Source organism: Brachyhypopomus gauderio, chromosome 9, assembly GCF_052324685.1.
Source record: "Brachyhypopomus gauderio isolate BG-103 chromosome 9, BGAUD_0.2, whole genome shotgun sequence".
Taxonomy (NCBI): Eukaryota; Metazoa; Chordata; class Actinopteri; order Gymnotiformes; family Hypopomidae; genus Brachyhypopomus; species Brachyhypopomus gauderio.
Genome location: NC_135219.1, coordinates 13,993,628 through 14,008,638, shown reverse-complemented (window position 1 = coordinate 14,008,638; position 15,011 = coordinate 13,993,628). Strand labels below are relative to the sequence as shown.

Here is a 15,011-nt window from a genome sequence, read left to right as displayed (position 1 = left end):
TATGAAGTGTGATGTGTATTTAAATACCTTTATATGTGAGCTGGAAATACTGGAAACCTCTTTAGACCATAATCTTGTGTTTGCTGGGTAATGAGGGGGGGGAGTGTCAGGAATGGCAAGAATGAGCTACCCTCATATCTCCTGCTCTAGGTGACTTACCCTCATATCTCCTGCTCTAGGTGACCTGCCCTCATATCTCCTGCTCTAGGTGACCTACCCTCATATCTCCTGCTCTAGGTGACCTACCCTCATATCTCCTGCTCTAGGTGACTTTCCCTCATATCTCCTGCTCTAGGTGACTTACCCTCATATCTCCTGCTCTAGGTGGCCTACCCTCATATCTCCTGCTCTAGGTGACCTACCCTCATATCTCCTGCTCTAGGTGACCTACCCTCATATCTCCTGCTCTAGGTGACCTACCCTCATATCTCCTGCTCTAGGTGACTTACCCTCATATCTCCTGCTCTAGGTGACCTACCCTCATATATCCTGCTCTAGGTGACCTTCCCTCATATCTCCTGCTCTAGGTGGCCTACCCTCATATCTCCTGCTCTAGGTGGCCTACCCTCATATCTCCTGCTCTAGGTGACCTACCCTCATATCTCCTGCTCTAGGTGACCTACCCTCATATCTCCTGCTCTAGGTGACCTACCCTCATATCTCCTGCTCTAGGTGACCTACCCTCATATCTCCTGCTCTAGGTGACTTACCCTCATATCTCCTGCTCTAGGTGACTTACCCTCATATATCCTGCTCTAGGTGACCTTCCCTCATATCTCCTGCTCTAGGTGACTTACCCTCATATCTCCTGCTCTAGGTGGCCTACCCTCATATCTCCTGCTCTAGGTGACCTACCCTCATATCTCCTGCTCTAGGTGACCTACCCTCATATCTCCTGCTCTAGGTGACTTACCCTCATATCTCCTGCTCTAGGTGACCTACCCTCATATCTCCTGCTCTAGGTGACTTACCCTCATATCTCCTGCTCTAGGTGACCTACCCTCATATATCCTGCTCTAGGTGACCTGCCCTCATATCTCCTAGTCTAGGTGACCTGCCCTCATATCTCCTGCTCTAGGTGACTTACCCTCATATCTCCTGCTCTAGGTGACCTACCCTCATATCTCCTGCTCTAGGTGACTTTCCCTCATATCTCCTGCTCTAGGTGACCTGCCCTCATATCTCCTGCTCTAGGTGACCTACCCTCATATCTCCTGCTCTAGGTGACCTACCCTCATATCTCCTGCTCTAGGTGACTTACCCTCATATCTCCTGCTCTAGGTGACCTACCCTCATATCTCCTGCTCTAGGTGACCTGCCCTCATATCTCCTGGTCTGGGTGACCTGCCCTCATATCTCCTGGTCTGGGTGACCTACCCTCATATCTCCTGCTCTAGGTGACCTACCCTCATATCTCCTGCTCTAGGTGACCTACCCTCATATCTCCTGCTCTAGGTGACCTACCCTCATATCTCCTGCTCTAGGTGACCTACCCTCATATCTCCTGGTCTGGGTGACCTACCCTCATATCTCCTGCTCTAGGTGACCTACCCTCATATCTCCTGGTCTAGGTGACCTACCCTCATATCTCCTGCTCTAGGTGACTTACCCTCATATCTCCTGCTCTAGGTGACTTACCCTCATATCTCCTGCTCTAGGTGACTTTCCCTCATATCTCCTGCTCTAGGTGACCTACCCTCATATCTCCTGGTCTAGGTGACCTACCCTCATATCTCCTGGTCTGGGTGACCTACCCTCATATCTCCTGCTCTAGGTGACCTACCCTCATATCTCCTGCTCTAGGTGACTTTCCCTCATATCTCCTGCTCTAGGTGACCTACCCTCATATCTCCTGGTCTAGGTGACCTACCCTCATATCTCCTGGTCTGGGTGACCTACCCTCATATCTCCTGCTCTAGGTGACCTACCCTCATATCTCCTGGTCTAGGTGACCTACCCTCATATCTCCTGCTCTAGGTGACCTACCCTCATATCTCCTGGTCTAGGTGACCTGCCCTCATATCTCCTGGTCTAGGTGACCTACCCTCATATCTCCTGGTCTGGGTGACCTACCCTCATATCTCCTGCTCTAGGTGACCTACCCTCATATCTCCTGGTCTAGGTGACCTACCCTCATATCTCCTGGTCTAGGTGACCTGCCCTCATATCTCCTGGTCTAGGTGACCTACCCTCATATCTCCTGGTCTGGGTGACCTACCCTCATATCTCCTGCTCTAGGTGACCTGCCCTCATATCTCCTGGTCTGGGTGACCTGCCCTCATATCTCCTGCTCTAGGTGACCTGCCCTCATATCTCCTGGTCTAGGTGACCTGCCCTCATATCTCCTGGTCTAGGTGACCTACCCTCATATCTCCTGGTCTAGGTGACCTACCCTCATATCTCCTGGTCTGGGTGACCTACCCTCATATCTCCTGCTCTAGGTGACCTGCCCTCATATCTCCTGGTCTAGGTGACCTGCCCTCATATCTCCTGGTCTAGGTGACCTACCCTCATATCTCCTGGTCTGGGTGACCTACCCTCATATCTCCTGGTCTGGGTGACCTGCCCTCATATCTCCTGGTCTGGGTGACCTACCCTCATATCTCCTGGTCTGGGTGACCTACCCTCATATCTCCTGGTCTGGGTGACCTACCCTCATATCTCCTGGTCTAGGTGACCTACCCTCATATCTCCTGGTCTGGGTGACCTACCCTCATATCTCCTGCTCTAGGTGACCTACCCTCATATCTCCTGGTCTGGGTGACCTACCCTCATATCTCCTGGTCTAGGTGACCTACCCTCATATCTCCTGGTCTAGGTGACCTGCCCTCATATCTCCTGGTCTAGGTGACCTGCCCTCATATCTCCTGGTCTGGGTGACCTGCCCTCATATCTCCTGGGGACTGGAGGGTGTGCTCCAACTATCGGGGGATCACAGTCTTCAGCCTCCCCTGTAAGGTCTGTGAAGGGGTCCTGGAGAAGAGAGTCTGGTTGATAGTCGAATGTGGGTTCCGTCCTGGTCGTGGAACACTGGTCCAGCTTTTCACCCATGTGAGGGTCCTAGAGGGTGCATGGGAGTTTGCTCAACCAGTCCACATGTGTTTTGTGGAGTATAGGGTACTGGGCCCGCTGTGTGACAGAAATTATGTCATTCTTGATTAGGTCATGTCATTTAGATTATAAGAGATCATTATGAACTTTATGATTTAGTACATGTCATTTGATTAGACAATACTGAAGTAGTGTGATTCAGTGTAACCATGCTTAGTTCATATTATGCATGTGTGCTATACTGTGACCCAAGTCAAGGGGAGTGCAAAGGGTAAGAGCACTCTGTTAACTGGTCACTAGGCTACTATACTTGGGTCATTTAGCTTTCTCTGCATTCAACTGATACATCAGTTGCTTACGCTAACTCAAGGAAGTCCATATTAGGAGATACACATATGTGAGACAAAGTAGCCTGCTGGGCGCCTATGTTTTGGAACATGCTGTGCTTAAGATAACCTGCTTGTTAGAACTGCTGAATTGTGTTTAGGATTGTATATAAGCAGGGGGACTGCCCCCTTTCTTTCAGAGTTGTCATGCTTGAATGAGACTCTCATGCAGGGCCGGAGTGGGACACTTTTTCAGCCCGGGAGTTTCATGCCCAAATCCGGCCCAATATTATTTTTCCCTCCCAATCAGCCCAAACTAGAGACTGACATGAGCCGGCCCATCGGGAATCCTCCCGAATCTCCCGATTAGCCACTCCGGCTCTGCTCTCATGTCTGTGTCTGTCTTTGTCCTATTTAATTTATTAAAAGATATAAATATATAATCATTTTAACCACGTCTGAGTCCTCATCCATTTTCAGAAATTTTCCACAACAGCTGCTACAGCTGCTACAGGCTATCCAGTCAAATATGAGCCAAAAGGCAAAGCTCTCAATTTATCCGGACCCGGATAAGCGGATGACAATGGATGGATGGATGGATGAATAGATGGATGGATGGATCATTATCTGGAAGGGTTTATCATTATCAGCAGGATTTCCCAGCTATTTCTTTTCGATTACCATGTACTGGGAGTCATTCTATTCATTGTATTCATTGTTTTTCATAGTCAGGGATTATGTGCTCCTTGCAAAGATCACGATGAAAATCAGGGCTGTTTTCCTTAAGCTTTACCAGCTGTCTAAATAAAAGGGGAAAATTATGAAAAACATTATAAACTGACGTGTTCCCGAAAGATATTTAACGTTTACTGAAATTTTCACTAAATGTTTGGTGATTTTTTTTTTTAGCATTTTTAAGCGTCAGCTCTACATTAGGGACAGTCGTGGAACTTTGTGTGTGTGTTTGTGCCCGTGTGTGTGTGTGCGTATGCATGTGTGCATTTGCGTGCGTGTGTGAACAGAATGACCAAAATCAGTAGTTTATTGTGTTCCTCTGACCCCTCCCTTTCTCACTTCCCTTTGGTCTTAAAGCCTCTTAGCTTAACACCCACTGATCTGTCATTTAAATGGATGCTGTCACTTACACATTTAGGACTCTGAAAACACAGAAATCGACTTGAGTGCAGATGAGTTGGAGCAAGGAAGGGAAGTGGAGAAAAGTGGCATAATCCAACCACAAGGTGAAATCACTACAGGGAAGGGAATGGACCTGCAAGAGTGGGGGCGCTAGAGAGCACTGCTCTGCTTCAGTGCTGGGAAGCTCACAGAGTTATAACTCAGTTGATACCACTTGCCGTGTTCTTAAATTGTCTGTCTATGGTTATTTGTGCTTCTTGGCAAATGTCTAACTTGCAAAACACTAGGTAATGACATTGACTCCTGTAGTTTAGTAGTAGTCTGACTCAATGGTGTCTTGAATTCTGGCCTATCTGTACTATTTCCTAGGATGTATTCTGTGATCAGAAGCAAAGCACTTTGTAAGTCGCTCTGGATAAGATGCTCTGCTAAATGCCGTAAATGTAAATGTAAGTTATAGGGTGGGACACCTACAGATCAGGTTAACCAGATTAGCTCATGGCCTCCCTCTGGTGGCCACTCTTTGGCACTGCGAGCATCCCATAACACTTTTTCTCTCATTTAAATGTTATTTATGCTTTCATGTATTCATTTTTTTCATTTATTTATGTGATTTCTTGTAGAACCCTCTATAGGTTCCCTTGTCCTTGGCAGATCACTCATCCAAATCACTAGTCCAGATCACTCGTCCAAATCACTAGTCCAGATCACTCATCCAAATCACTAGTCCAGATCACTCGTCCAAATCACTAGTCCAGATCACTCGTCCAAATCACTAGTCCAGATCACTCATCCAAATCCCAGATGCACCAGACATGCGAGACTACACTGCAAGAGTCCCAGACAGAGCTGCGGCTCCAGTTCCTAATGGATGAGGCTTCCACAGGGACATGTTTTTGCAGAACTGCACCAATGATTATCTGACTTCTGTTTCCATCTGTTTCCTTCAGTATGATTAACAGTATCATTTGGCACTCTCACAACGCACCAATTGCATCATTTCCTTGTATGTGTAAGACAATTTTACCCACAACCCACCATGTTAAACTGCAGTTGGACATGTGCAGAACGGGTGTAGAATTATTACTCCGACGGTGCTATTAAGGTAAACCATTGCTACACCCAGAGTATATTCTAATGACTTGGACTATACATTTATTATCACTAATTATTGATAAATTTATTTTACTAGTTATTTCACTGACTTTATTGCCACCTGCAAAGTGCACTCTGTACTGGACTGCTGTAACATCTCTGCCAGACACACGCTCACCGTTCCTGTTACGTTGTCCATTAGAAGTCTCCTCAGATGCATGTGAGGCTTTGGTTGGGCTTGCTGGCCCTTTTTGTCATGGCCTATAATGGTACGTTCACACTCATTGAGCCTAAATTCTTCCTCCATCTCCAGCCAGTGATCTAAAGAAGTGCTTAACTCAGCAGCTTGAACACTTCATTCAGTATTCTGAGTAGCTTAAATGTTTGATTCAATATTCAAAGAAATTAAAATGTTTTATTCAGTACTCAGAGTAGTTTACAATGGTTTTCAGATACTTTTTGTAAAATAGTTGGTTTTAAAGTGGCAGATGCAACCAGAAAAGAGTCTCTCCTGGATTTCCACAGGGCTTAAAAAGACATTTGTATCGTCTGTAACTGTGTAACTCCATAGTTCCAATTAAAATTTCTGTCAATTCTGGATTACATGTATTTTTATGCTTAATGAAGTATTTATTTAAGGTAGAGTATAATTACTTATATATTATGTAAGTATATTAATATTAATATTATAACAATAATTGTGAAAATGATCATTATAATATTATAATAATTATAGTTACTCATAATACTTTACTCCAGTAATAACTACTGCAGCGTATCACGAGCAGACTTCCTCAGACTTCATTGTAAGCTTTGGGAAAGTCTTGTGTAACTCTAACAGAGTTAATCCTGTACCAATTAGAAGTGCAGTCCTGGACATACCACTACAATGTGGACACTGACATGAACTGGAAGACGGCGTTCCACTGGTGCCGGCAGCACCACACGGGCATGGTGGCCATCCAGAACAAGGAGGAGATCGCCCACTTGAACCAGGTGCTGCCCTTCCATAAGAACTACTACTGGATCGGGATCCGGAAGGTGGAGGGCCAGTGGGTGTGGGTGGCCACCCAGAAACCCCTGAGCGCCGAGGCAGCCAACTGGGCCACAGACGAACCCAACGACAAGGGCGTTGGTGAAGACTGTGTGGAGATCTACATCAAGAGGTCAAAGGACACAGCCATGTGGAATGATGCGAAGTGCAGCTTAAAGAAGGCAGCGCTCTGTTATAAAGGTACTGAGTCCTTATCTCTCTGTTATAAAGGTACTGAGTCCTTATCCCTCTGTTATAAGAATACTGAGTCCCTATCCCTCTGTTATAAGGCTACTAAGTCTTTTCCCTCTGTTATAAGGGTACTGAGTCTTTATCTCTGTTATAATGGTCCTGAGTTCTTATCTCTTTGTTATAAAGGTACTGAGTCTTTATCTCTCTGTTATAAGTCTCACCCCTGAAACACAGGACCACACTGAGCTGAAATGTCATAGATGTAGACATCTACACAGATTTAAAAATGTACAATGATGCAGCCTGACAAACACAGGACTGACACTGCCACATTCCAGTTAATAAGTATAAAAATAATTTATAAATAATCAAATACTTTCATTATTTCAGAGTTCATCTCACATATAGCACTGTTTAGTTCAACCTTCTTAAATTTATTTTATTATTTTATATACATTTTTGACATATATAATAAAAAATATTTGTTCATGTATACAGCATCCTGTTTCCAGTCGTCCTGCAGTAAGAACGCTGAATGTGTGGAGACCATAGGTAACTTCACCTGCCTATGTGCTTCAGGCTTCAGTGGTCGCCTCTGTGAGAAAGGTACAGTAATGTGTGTGTGTGTGTGTGTGTGTGTGTGTGTGTGTGTGTGTGTGTGTGTGTTACACACTTTGTAATGTCTATCTTTTTCTCTCTTGTTGTAGCTGTAGACTGTGGTTTCTTTAGACATCCAGACCACAGTTTTGTGCAGTGTAAACACGTTTATGGGGAGTTTAAACTGAATTCGTCCTGCCAGTTCCACTGTTCCCGCGGTTACAGGTTGCAGGGTTCTGAGACTCTACAGTGTCTAGCATCAGGACAGTGGAGTAGTGATGTTCCCCAGTGCCAGAGTGCGTGTCCTGACTCCACTCTGTCTCCACTATAGCAGTCAACCTTATATATTATGGCAGACACTTAAGACCTATTTAATCTTTCAAAATTACAGTTATTCAGTGTCCTCCGATGACCAATACCCCTGGTGGTGGGAGTATGAACTGCAGCCATCCTCTCAACACAGACAGTTACAACTCCACATGTGTGTTCAGCTGTGAGGAGGGCTTCGATCTGATTGGCTCAAATATAACCCAGTGTGATCACACTGGACAGTGGACACATCAGACCCCCACCTGCACAGGTAATGATGATTCAGTTACACTCCTGAGCCCTACCTGCACAGGTACTGACTCAGACATGGCTTTGCTACCACTGTCCTCCATTGTGATTTATCTGTGGTGGTACAGATCAGATGACGCGTGCTAGTTCATTTAGTTCTCAGCGTTGAGGCCTCTCCCTTCCTTTCTTGTGAAACATTTTTCAATTCATTGGGTAACATTACCACGTTTTTCTCACACTGATGTCGTAAATGCAGAAGTAAAGGTAATTGCTATTCTTCAGTCAATTAAATTCTGAAAAAAATATGCATTCATGTTTGACCCATTATGGTATTTTATTATTGTAGCAGTGACCTGTGACCCCATTGTGACCCCTGAAAAGGGTCACATGACCTGTGCTGATCCCCTGGGAAAGTTTTCCTTCCGCTCTTCCTGCGCTCTGTCTTGTGAGGAAGGATACACATTAAGGGGAGAGGACACGCTGGCCTGTCTAAAGACAGGCCGCTGGTCAGCAGAGACACCTACGTGTGAAGGTACAGCGTGCATGTTCAATTACGCACTGCCAAACACCTTAAAGGGATTTCTAACACTCTTCCTCCTGCACAACAGTGCCCCCTGCTGCTGAGTCCAGAGAAAAGCAGAATAAACTGCCATAGTGCCGAGTATCAGTATATGAATGTGTCTTATCATGAGTTTCTGTGCTGTGTTTGTTTACTGTGCTTTAATATTGTTAAAGCTGTGATGTGCGGTGCACCCCAGTCTGTCCCGTTCGGCTCTCTGCACTGCGTGGACCCTGTGGGAGAGTTCAGATATGGATCCTCCTGTTGGTCAGAGTGTCACATCGGTTTCCTGCTGGTGGGCACAAACGTCACCCACTGTACCTCCCAGGGGACGTGGAGCGACACGCTTCCTGTTTGTCAAGGTAATCTGCCAATGTTTGATTTCTCCTCTGTAAAAAACTCCTTTCCTGTGAGAAGTCAATTTGAAAAGTGAATGTGTTTTCGATATTACCTGAACAGATACATCAAAGGTCAAAGCTTTGTCACAGACAGCAGTTGTCAAAATGCTAGTAATTCAATAATGGGGCATTTTATAGATGAATCTTTTAAACATTTACACATTAATATTAGTTTTTAATACAGAATATTGTGAATAGGAGACCATGAGCCTGGCCTGCCTAGATTTAATACACTCTTTGTGAATTTACAGCGGTGCAGTGTGACCCACTCTCTGCTGCCTCCAGTGGTTGGATTATGAATTGCAGCCATCCTCTCAACACAGACAGCTACAACTCCACGTGTGTGTTCAGCTGTGAGGAGGGCTTCGATCTGATTGGCTCAAATATAACCCAGTGTGATCACACTGGACAGTGGACACATCAGACTCCCACCTGCACAGGTACTGATGTTTCAGTTACACACTTCTGTCCTAAGCAGTACAATCAGTTATCTAGCAGTTATAGAGTCACAATTGGTCAGTACCACCTGGATCTGGCACATCCACTGTTGAATCTGACCTCCTGTGGAATGTCTGTATTTTCGCTAGAAAATCTCGACCATGTGTGGACTGAAGCAGACACGAGGTCTTCAGAAGGTCCCTCACTAAACTGCTAGCACATCGTTACATATCCACAGTGTGTTGTGTCAATCTCTGAAACAGTTTATTTGTCAATGAAGGAGTGTGAATGGATGGCCATAAAGCAGGCACTGTCGATTAACAGGTCTGAATTGGTGTTCTTAAAGGGATTTCTAGCACTGTTCTAGTCCTCCTGCGCAACAGTGCCCCCTGCTGCTGAATCCATAGAAAAGCAGAATAAACTGCCATAGTGACGAGTATCAGAACATCAATGTGTCTTATCATGAGTTTCTGTGCTGTGTTTGTTTACTGTGCATTAATATCGTTAAAGCTGTGATGTGCGGTGCACCCCAGTCTGTCCCGTTCGGCTCTCTGCACTGCGTGGACCCTGTGGGAGAGTTCAGATATGGATCCTCCTGTTGGTCAGAGTGTCACGTCGGTTTTCTGCTGGTGGGCACAAACGTCACCCACTGTACCTCCCAGGGGACGTGGAGCGACACACTTCCTGTTTGTCAAGGTAATCTACCAATGTTTGAGTTCTCCTCTGTAAAAAACTCCTTTCCTGTGAGAAGTCAGTTTGAAAAGTGAATGTGTTTTCGATATTACCTGAACAGATAAATCAAAGGTCAAAGCTTTGTCACAGACAGCAGTTGTCAAAATGCTAGTAATTCAATAATGGGGCATTTTACAGATGAATCTTTTAAACATTTACACATTAATATTAGTTTTTAATACAGAATATTGTGAATAGGAGACCATGAGCCTGGCCTGCCTAGATTTAATACACTCTTTGTGAATTTACAGCGGTGCAGTGTGACCCACTCTCTGCTGCCTCCAGTGGTTGGATTATGAATTGCAGCCATCCTCTCAACACAGACAGCTACAACTCCACGTGTGTGTTCAGCTGTGAGGAGGGCTTCGATCTGATTGGCTCAAATATAACCCAGTGTGATCACACTGGACAGTGGACACATCAGACTCCCACCTGCACAGGTACTGATGTCTCAGTTACACACTTCTGTCCTAGGCAGTACAATCAGTTATCTGGCAGTTATAGAGTCACAATTGGTCAGTACCACCTGGATCTGGCACATCCACTGTTGAATCTGGCCTCCTGTGGAATGTCTGTATTTTCGCTAGAAAATCTCGACCATGTGTGGACTGAAGCAGACACGAGGTCTTCAGAAGGTCCCTCACTAAACTGCTAGCACATCGTTACATATCCACAGTGTGTTGTGTCAACCTCTGAAACAGTTTATTTGTCAATGAAGGAGTGTGAATGGATGGCCATAAACCAGGCACTGTCGATTAACAGGTCTGAATTGGTGTTCTTAAAGGGATTTCTAGCACTGTTCTAGTCCTCCTGCGCAACAGTGCCCCCTGCTGCTGAGTCCATAGAAAAGCAGAATAAATTGCCATAGTGACGAGTATCAGAACATCAATGTGTCTTATCATGAGTTTCTGTGCTGTGTTTGTTTACTGTGCTTTAATATCGTTAAAGCTGTGATGTGCGGTGCACCCCAGTCTGTCCCGTTCGGCTCTCTGCACTGCGTGGACCCTGTGGGAGAGTTCAGATATGGATCCTCCTGTTGGTCAGAGTGTCACGTCGGTTTTCTGCTGGTAGGCACAAACGTCACCCACTGTACCTCCCAGGGGACGTTGAGCGACACACTTCCTGTTTGTCAAGGTAATCTGCCAATGTTTGAGTTCTCCTCTGTAAAAAATTCCTGTGAGAAGTCAGTTTGAAGATTGAATTATAGCCATGTATGTTTTCGATATTACCTGAACACACCATTGATATACTGTGTGTGTGAATTTACAGCGGTGCAGTGTGGCCCACTCTCTGCTGCCTCCAGTGGTTGGATTATGAACTGCAGCCATCCTATCAACACGGACAGCTACAACTCCACGTGTGTGTTCAGCTGTGAGGAGGGCTTCGATCTGATTGGCTCAAATATAACCCAGTGTGATCACACTGGACAGTGGACATATCAGACCCCCACCTGCACAGGTAATGATGATTCAGTTACACATTTCTGTCCTATGCAGTACAATCAGTTATCTAGCAGTTATAGAGTCACAATTGGTCAGTACCACCTGGATCTGGCACATCCACTGTTGAATCTGGCCTCCTTTGGGATGTCTGAATTTTCACTAGAAAATCTCGACCATGTGTGGACTGAAGCAGACACGAGGTCTTCAGATGGTCGCTCACTAAACTGCTAGCACATCGTTACATATCCACAGTGTGTTGTGTCATCCTTTGAAACGGTTTATCTTTCGATAAACGGGCGTGAAACCAGTCACTGTAATTAACAGGTCTGAATTGGTGTTTTTGAAGGGTTTTTTAACACTCTTCCTCCTGCACAACAGTGCCCCCTGCTGCTGAGTCCAGAGAAAAGCAGAATAATCTGCCATAGTGTCGAGTATCAGTACATGAATGTGTCATATCATGAATTTCTGTGCTGTGTTTGTTTACTGTGCTTTAATATCGTTAAAGCTGTGATGTGCGGTGCACTCCAGTCTGTCCCGTTCGGCTCTCTGCACTGCGTGAACCCTGTGGGAGAGTTCAGATATGGATCCTCCTGTTGGTCAGAGTGTCACATCGGTTTCCTGCTGGTGGGCACAAACGTCACCCACTGTACCTCCCAGGGGACGTGGAGCGACACACTTCCTGTTTGTCAAGGTAATCTACCAATGTTTGAGTTCTCCTCTGTAAAAAACTCCTTTCCTGTGAGAAGTCAGTTTGAAAAGTGAATGTGTTTTCGATATTACTTGAACAGATACATCAAAGGTCAAAGTGTTGTCACAGACAGCAGTTGTCAAAACTACTGTGCTGTATTCAGTAATGGGGCATTTTACAGATGAATCTTTTAAACCTTTACACATTAATATTAGTTTTTAATACAGAATATTGTGAATAGAAGACCATGAGCCTGGCCTGCCTAGATTTAATACACTCTTTGTGAATTTACAGCGGTGCAGTGTGACCCACTCTCTGCTGCCTCCAGTGGTTGGATTATGAATTGCAGCCATCCTCTCAACACAGACAGCTACAACTCCACGTGTGTGTTCAGCTGTGAGGAGGGCTTCGATCTGATTGGCTCAAATATAACCCAGTGTGATCACACTGGACAGTGGACACATCAGACTCCCACCTGCACAGGTACTGATGTTTCAGTTACACACTTCTGTCCTAGGCAGTACAATCAGTTATCTAGCAGTTATAGAGTCACAATTGGTCAGTACCACCTGGATCTGGCACATCCACTGTTGAATCTGGCCTCCTGTGGAATGTCTGTATTTTCGCTAGAAAATCTCGACCATGTGTGGACTGAAGCAGACACGAGGTCTTCAGAAGGTCCCTCACTAAACTGCTAGCACATCGTTACATATCCACAGTGTGTTGTGTCAACCTCTGAAACAGTTTATTTGTCAATGAAGGAGTGTGAATGGATGGCCATAAACCAGGCACTGTCGATTAACAGGTCTGAATTGGTGTTCTTAAAGGGATTTCTAGCACTGTTCTAGTCATCCTGCGCAACAGTGCCCCCTGCTGCTGAGTCCATAGAAAAGTAGAATAAACTGCCATAGTGTCGAGTATCAGTACATGAATGTGTCTTATCATGAGTTTCTGTGCTGTGTTTGTTTACTGTGCTTTAATATCGTTAAAGCTGTGATGTGTGGTGCACCCCAGTCTGTCCCGTTCGGCTCTCTGCACTGCGTGGACCCTGTGGGAGAGTTCAGATATGGATCCTCCTGTTGGTCAGAGTGTCACGTCGGTTTTCTGCTGGTGGGCACAAACGTCACCCACTGTACCTCCCAGGGGACGTGGAGCGACACACTTCCTGTTTGTCAAGGTAATCTACCAATGTTTGAGTTCTCCTCTGTAAAAAACTCCTTTCCTGTGAGAAGTCAGTTTGAAGATTGAATTATAGCCATGTATGTTTTCGATATTACCTGAACACACCATTGATATACTGTTTGTGTGAATTTACAGCTGTTCAGTGTGGCCCACTCTCTGCTGCCTCCAGTGGTTGGATTATGTACTGCAGCCATCCTATCAACACAGACAGCTACAACTCCACGTGTGTGTTCAGCTGTGAGGAGGGCTTCGAGCTGATTGGCTCAAATATAACCCAGTGTGATCACACTGGACAGTGGACACATCAGACTCCCACCTGCACAGGTACGGATGTTTCAGGCGTGACGGAAGTTTACCCTCTGTTGTCTTTACATGACCTGCTGTTTTTATTACCACCCTCTCTGTTTTTATTACATGTGTCACATGCACCCACATGTACACAAATACACACAAACACATGCACACACACACACAAACTCCCACACACACATATACGCACACACAGCTGTTCAGTGCGAGCCCCTCTCCTCTCCGGACCTGCCGGGTGTCCCGTCTGTCCCGTCCATGAACTGCACCCACCCGAGGGCTCTCTTCAGCTTCGGCTCCCAGTGTTTGCTCCAGTGTCCCGAAGGATACGTGCTGAACGGCACCAGTGAGCTGAACTGCACCTCCAGCGGGCTGTGGACACACACGGAGGCCTTTCCCACCTGTATGGGTAAGACCACCGATCCTTTTGGGATTTCTCTGTACCTCAGCATGCAAACACAGCGCCGACTGGAGTGAAACAGGAGTGAACTGCAGAAGAACCGGGTGAGCTGACCACACACACGCTGGGCGTGATCCCAGCTGTTGTAGTGCTAAACTGCCAGTGTATTTCTTAACGTGGTCAGTGACATCACCGGTTATTCTTACGTTAGAGAAATTGAGAGAAAACTAAATCAGCAGGTACTGAAGTTCAGTATGTTCACTATGATGCTAAAAAGCCCTTTATGTGTGTGTGTGTGTGTGTGTGTGTGTGTGTGTGTGTGTGTGTGTGTGTGTGTGTGTGTGTGTGTGTGTGTGTGTGTGTGTGTGTTTCAGTGGAGGAAACACCATTAGGCACTGCCATGCTTGTGTATGTCGCTGCCGGGATGGGGTCGTCACTTTGTTTGCTGATTGGAGCCGGACTGATTGTCTTGTTGGTTCAGACGTTCACCAAGAAGGGTAAGACATTCTGTTCGTGTCCACTAGAGGGCACCACAGCCCACGCGAATTTAGGCACGAGTGAGTCAAATTGTGACAATTTTCATTTACTGACTTTGTTTTTGAAATTATTATTTTCCCGCTTCCATTCCAGCTAAATTCACTCCAGATACCGCGGCCTGGGAAGGGTCTCTGAATCCAGCATTCGAGGATATTTAGCCGAACCATTTTCTGTGGAAACAAGAAGTAGATTATGTCGTTTGCTCTTAAATTTTGTCGTTTACTCGTGTGAGTAAAACTATCGAAACTCTCTAAAGGTTTGCTTTTAAAAATATTGTGATACGATGTTTGATATCATATTGCTGACCACCAAAATAAAGAGAGCGAGTTTGTGAAGAGAA

General features: G+C 45.6%; 1 protein-coding gene across 6 annotated transcripts; it reads left to right on the top strand.

Moving 5' to 3' along the window:
• Positions 1–5,488: 5,488 nt before the first annotated feature.
• On the top strand, positions 5,489–15,011 carry selp (selectin P). Of its 6 annotated transcripts, none has more exons than XM_077017364.1 (20): positions 5,489–5,619; positions 5,707–5,878; positions 6,472–6,843; positions 7,333–7,440; positions 7,542–7,727; positions 7,823–8,011; positions 8,336–8,521; positions 8,725–8,910; positions 9,198–9,386; positions 9,895–10,080; positions 10,368–10,556; positions 11,065–11,250; positions 11,386–11,574; positions 12,064–12,249; positions 12,541–12,729; positions 13,238–13,423; positions 13,564–13,752; positions 13,934–14,143; positions 14,509–14,631; positions 14,765–15,011. In XM_077017364.1, exons 2-20 carry the CDS (start codon positions 5,824–5,826, stop codon positions 14,827–14,829), a joined length of 3,369 nt encoding a protein of 1,122 aa, XP_076873479.1. In that variant the 5' UTR covers positions 5,489–5,619; positions 5,707–5,823; the 3' UTR covers positions 14,830–15,011. The 6 variants fall into 6 exon arrangements, with proteins under 6 accessions (XP_076873479.1, XP_076873482.1, XP_076873483.1 ...); XM_077017365.1 differs by having other exon boundaries at positions 5,550–5,619; positions 5,812–5,878; XM_077017367.1 differs by lacking the exon at positions 7,542–7,727.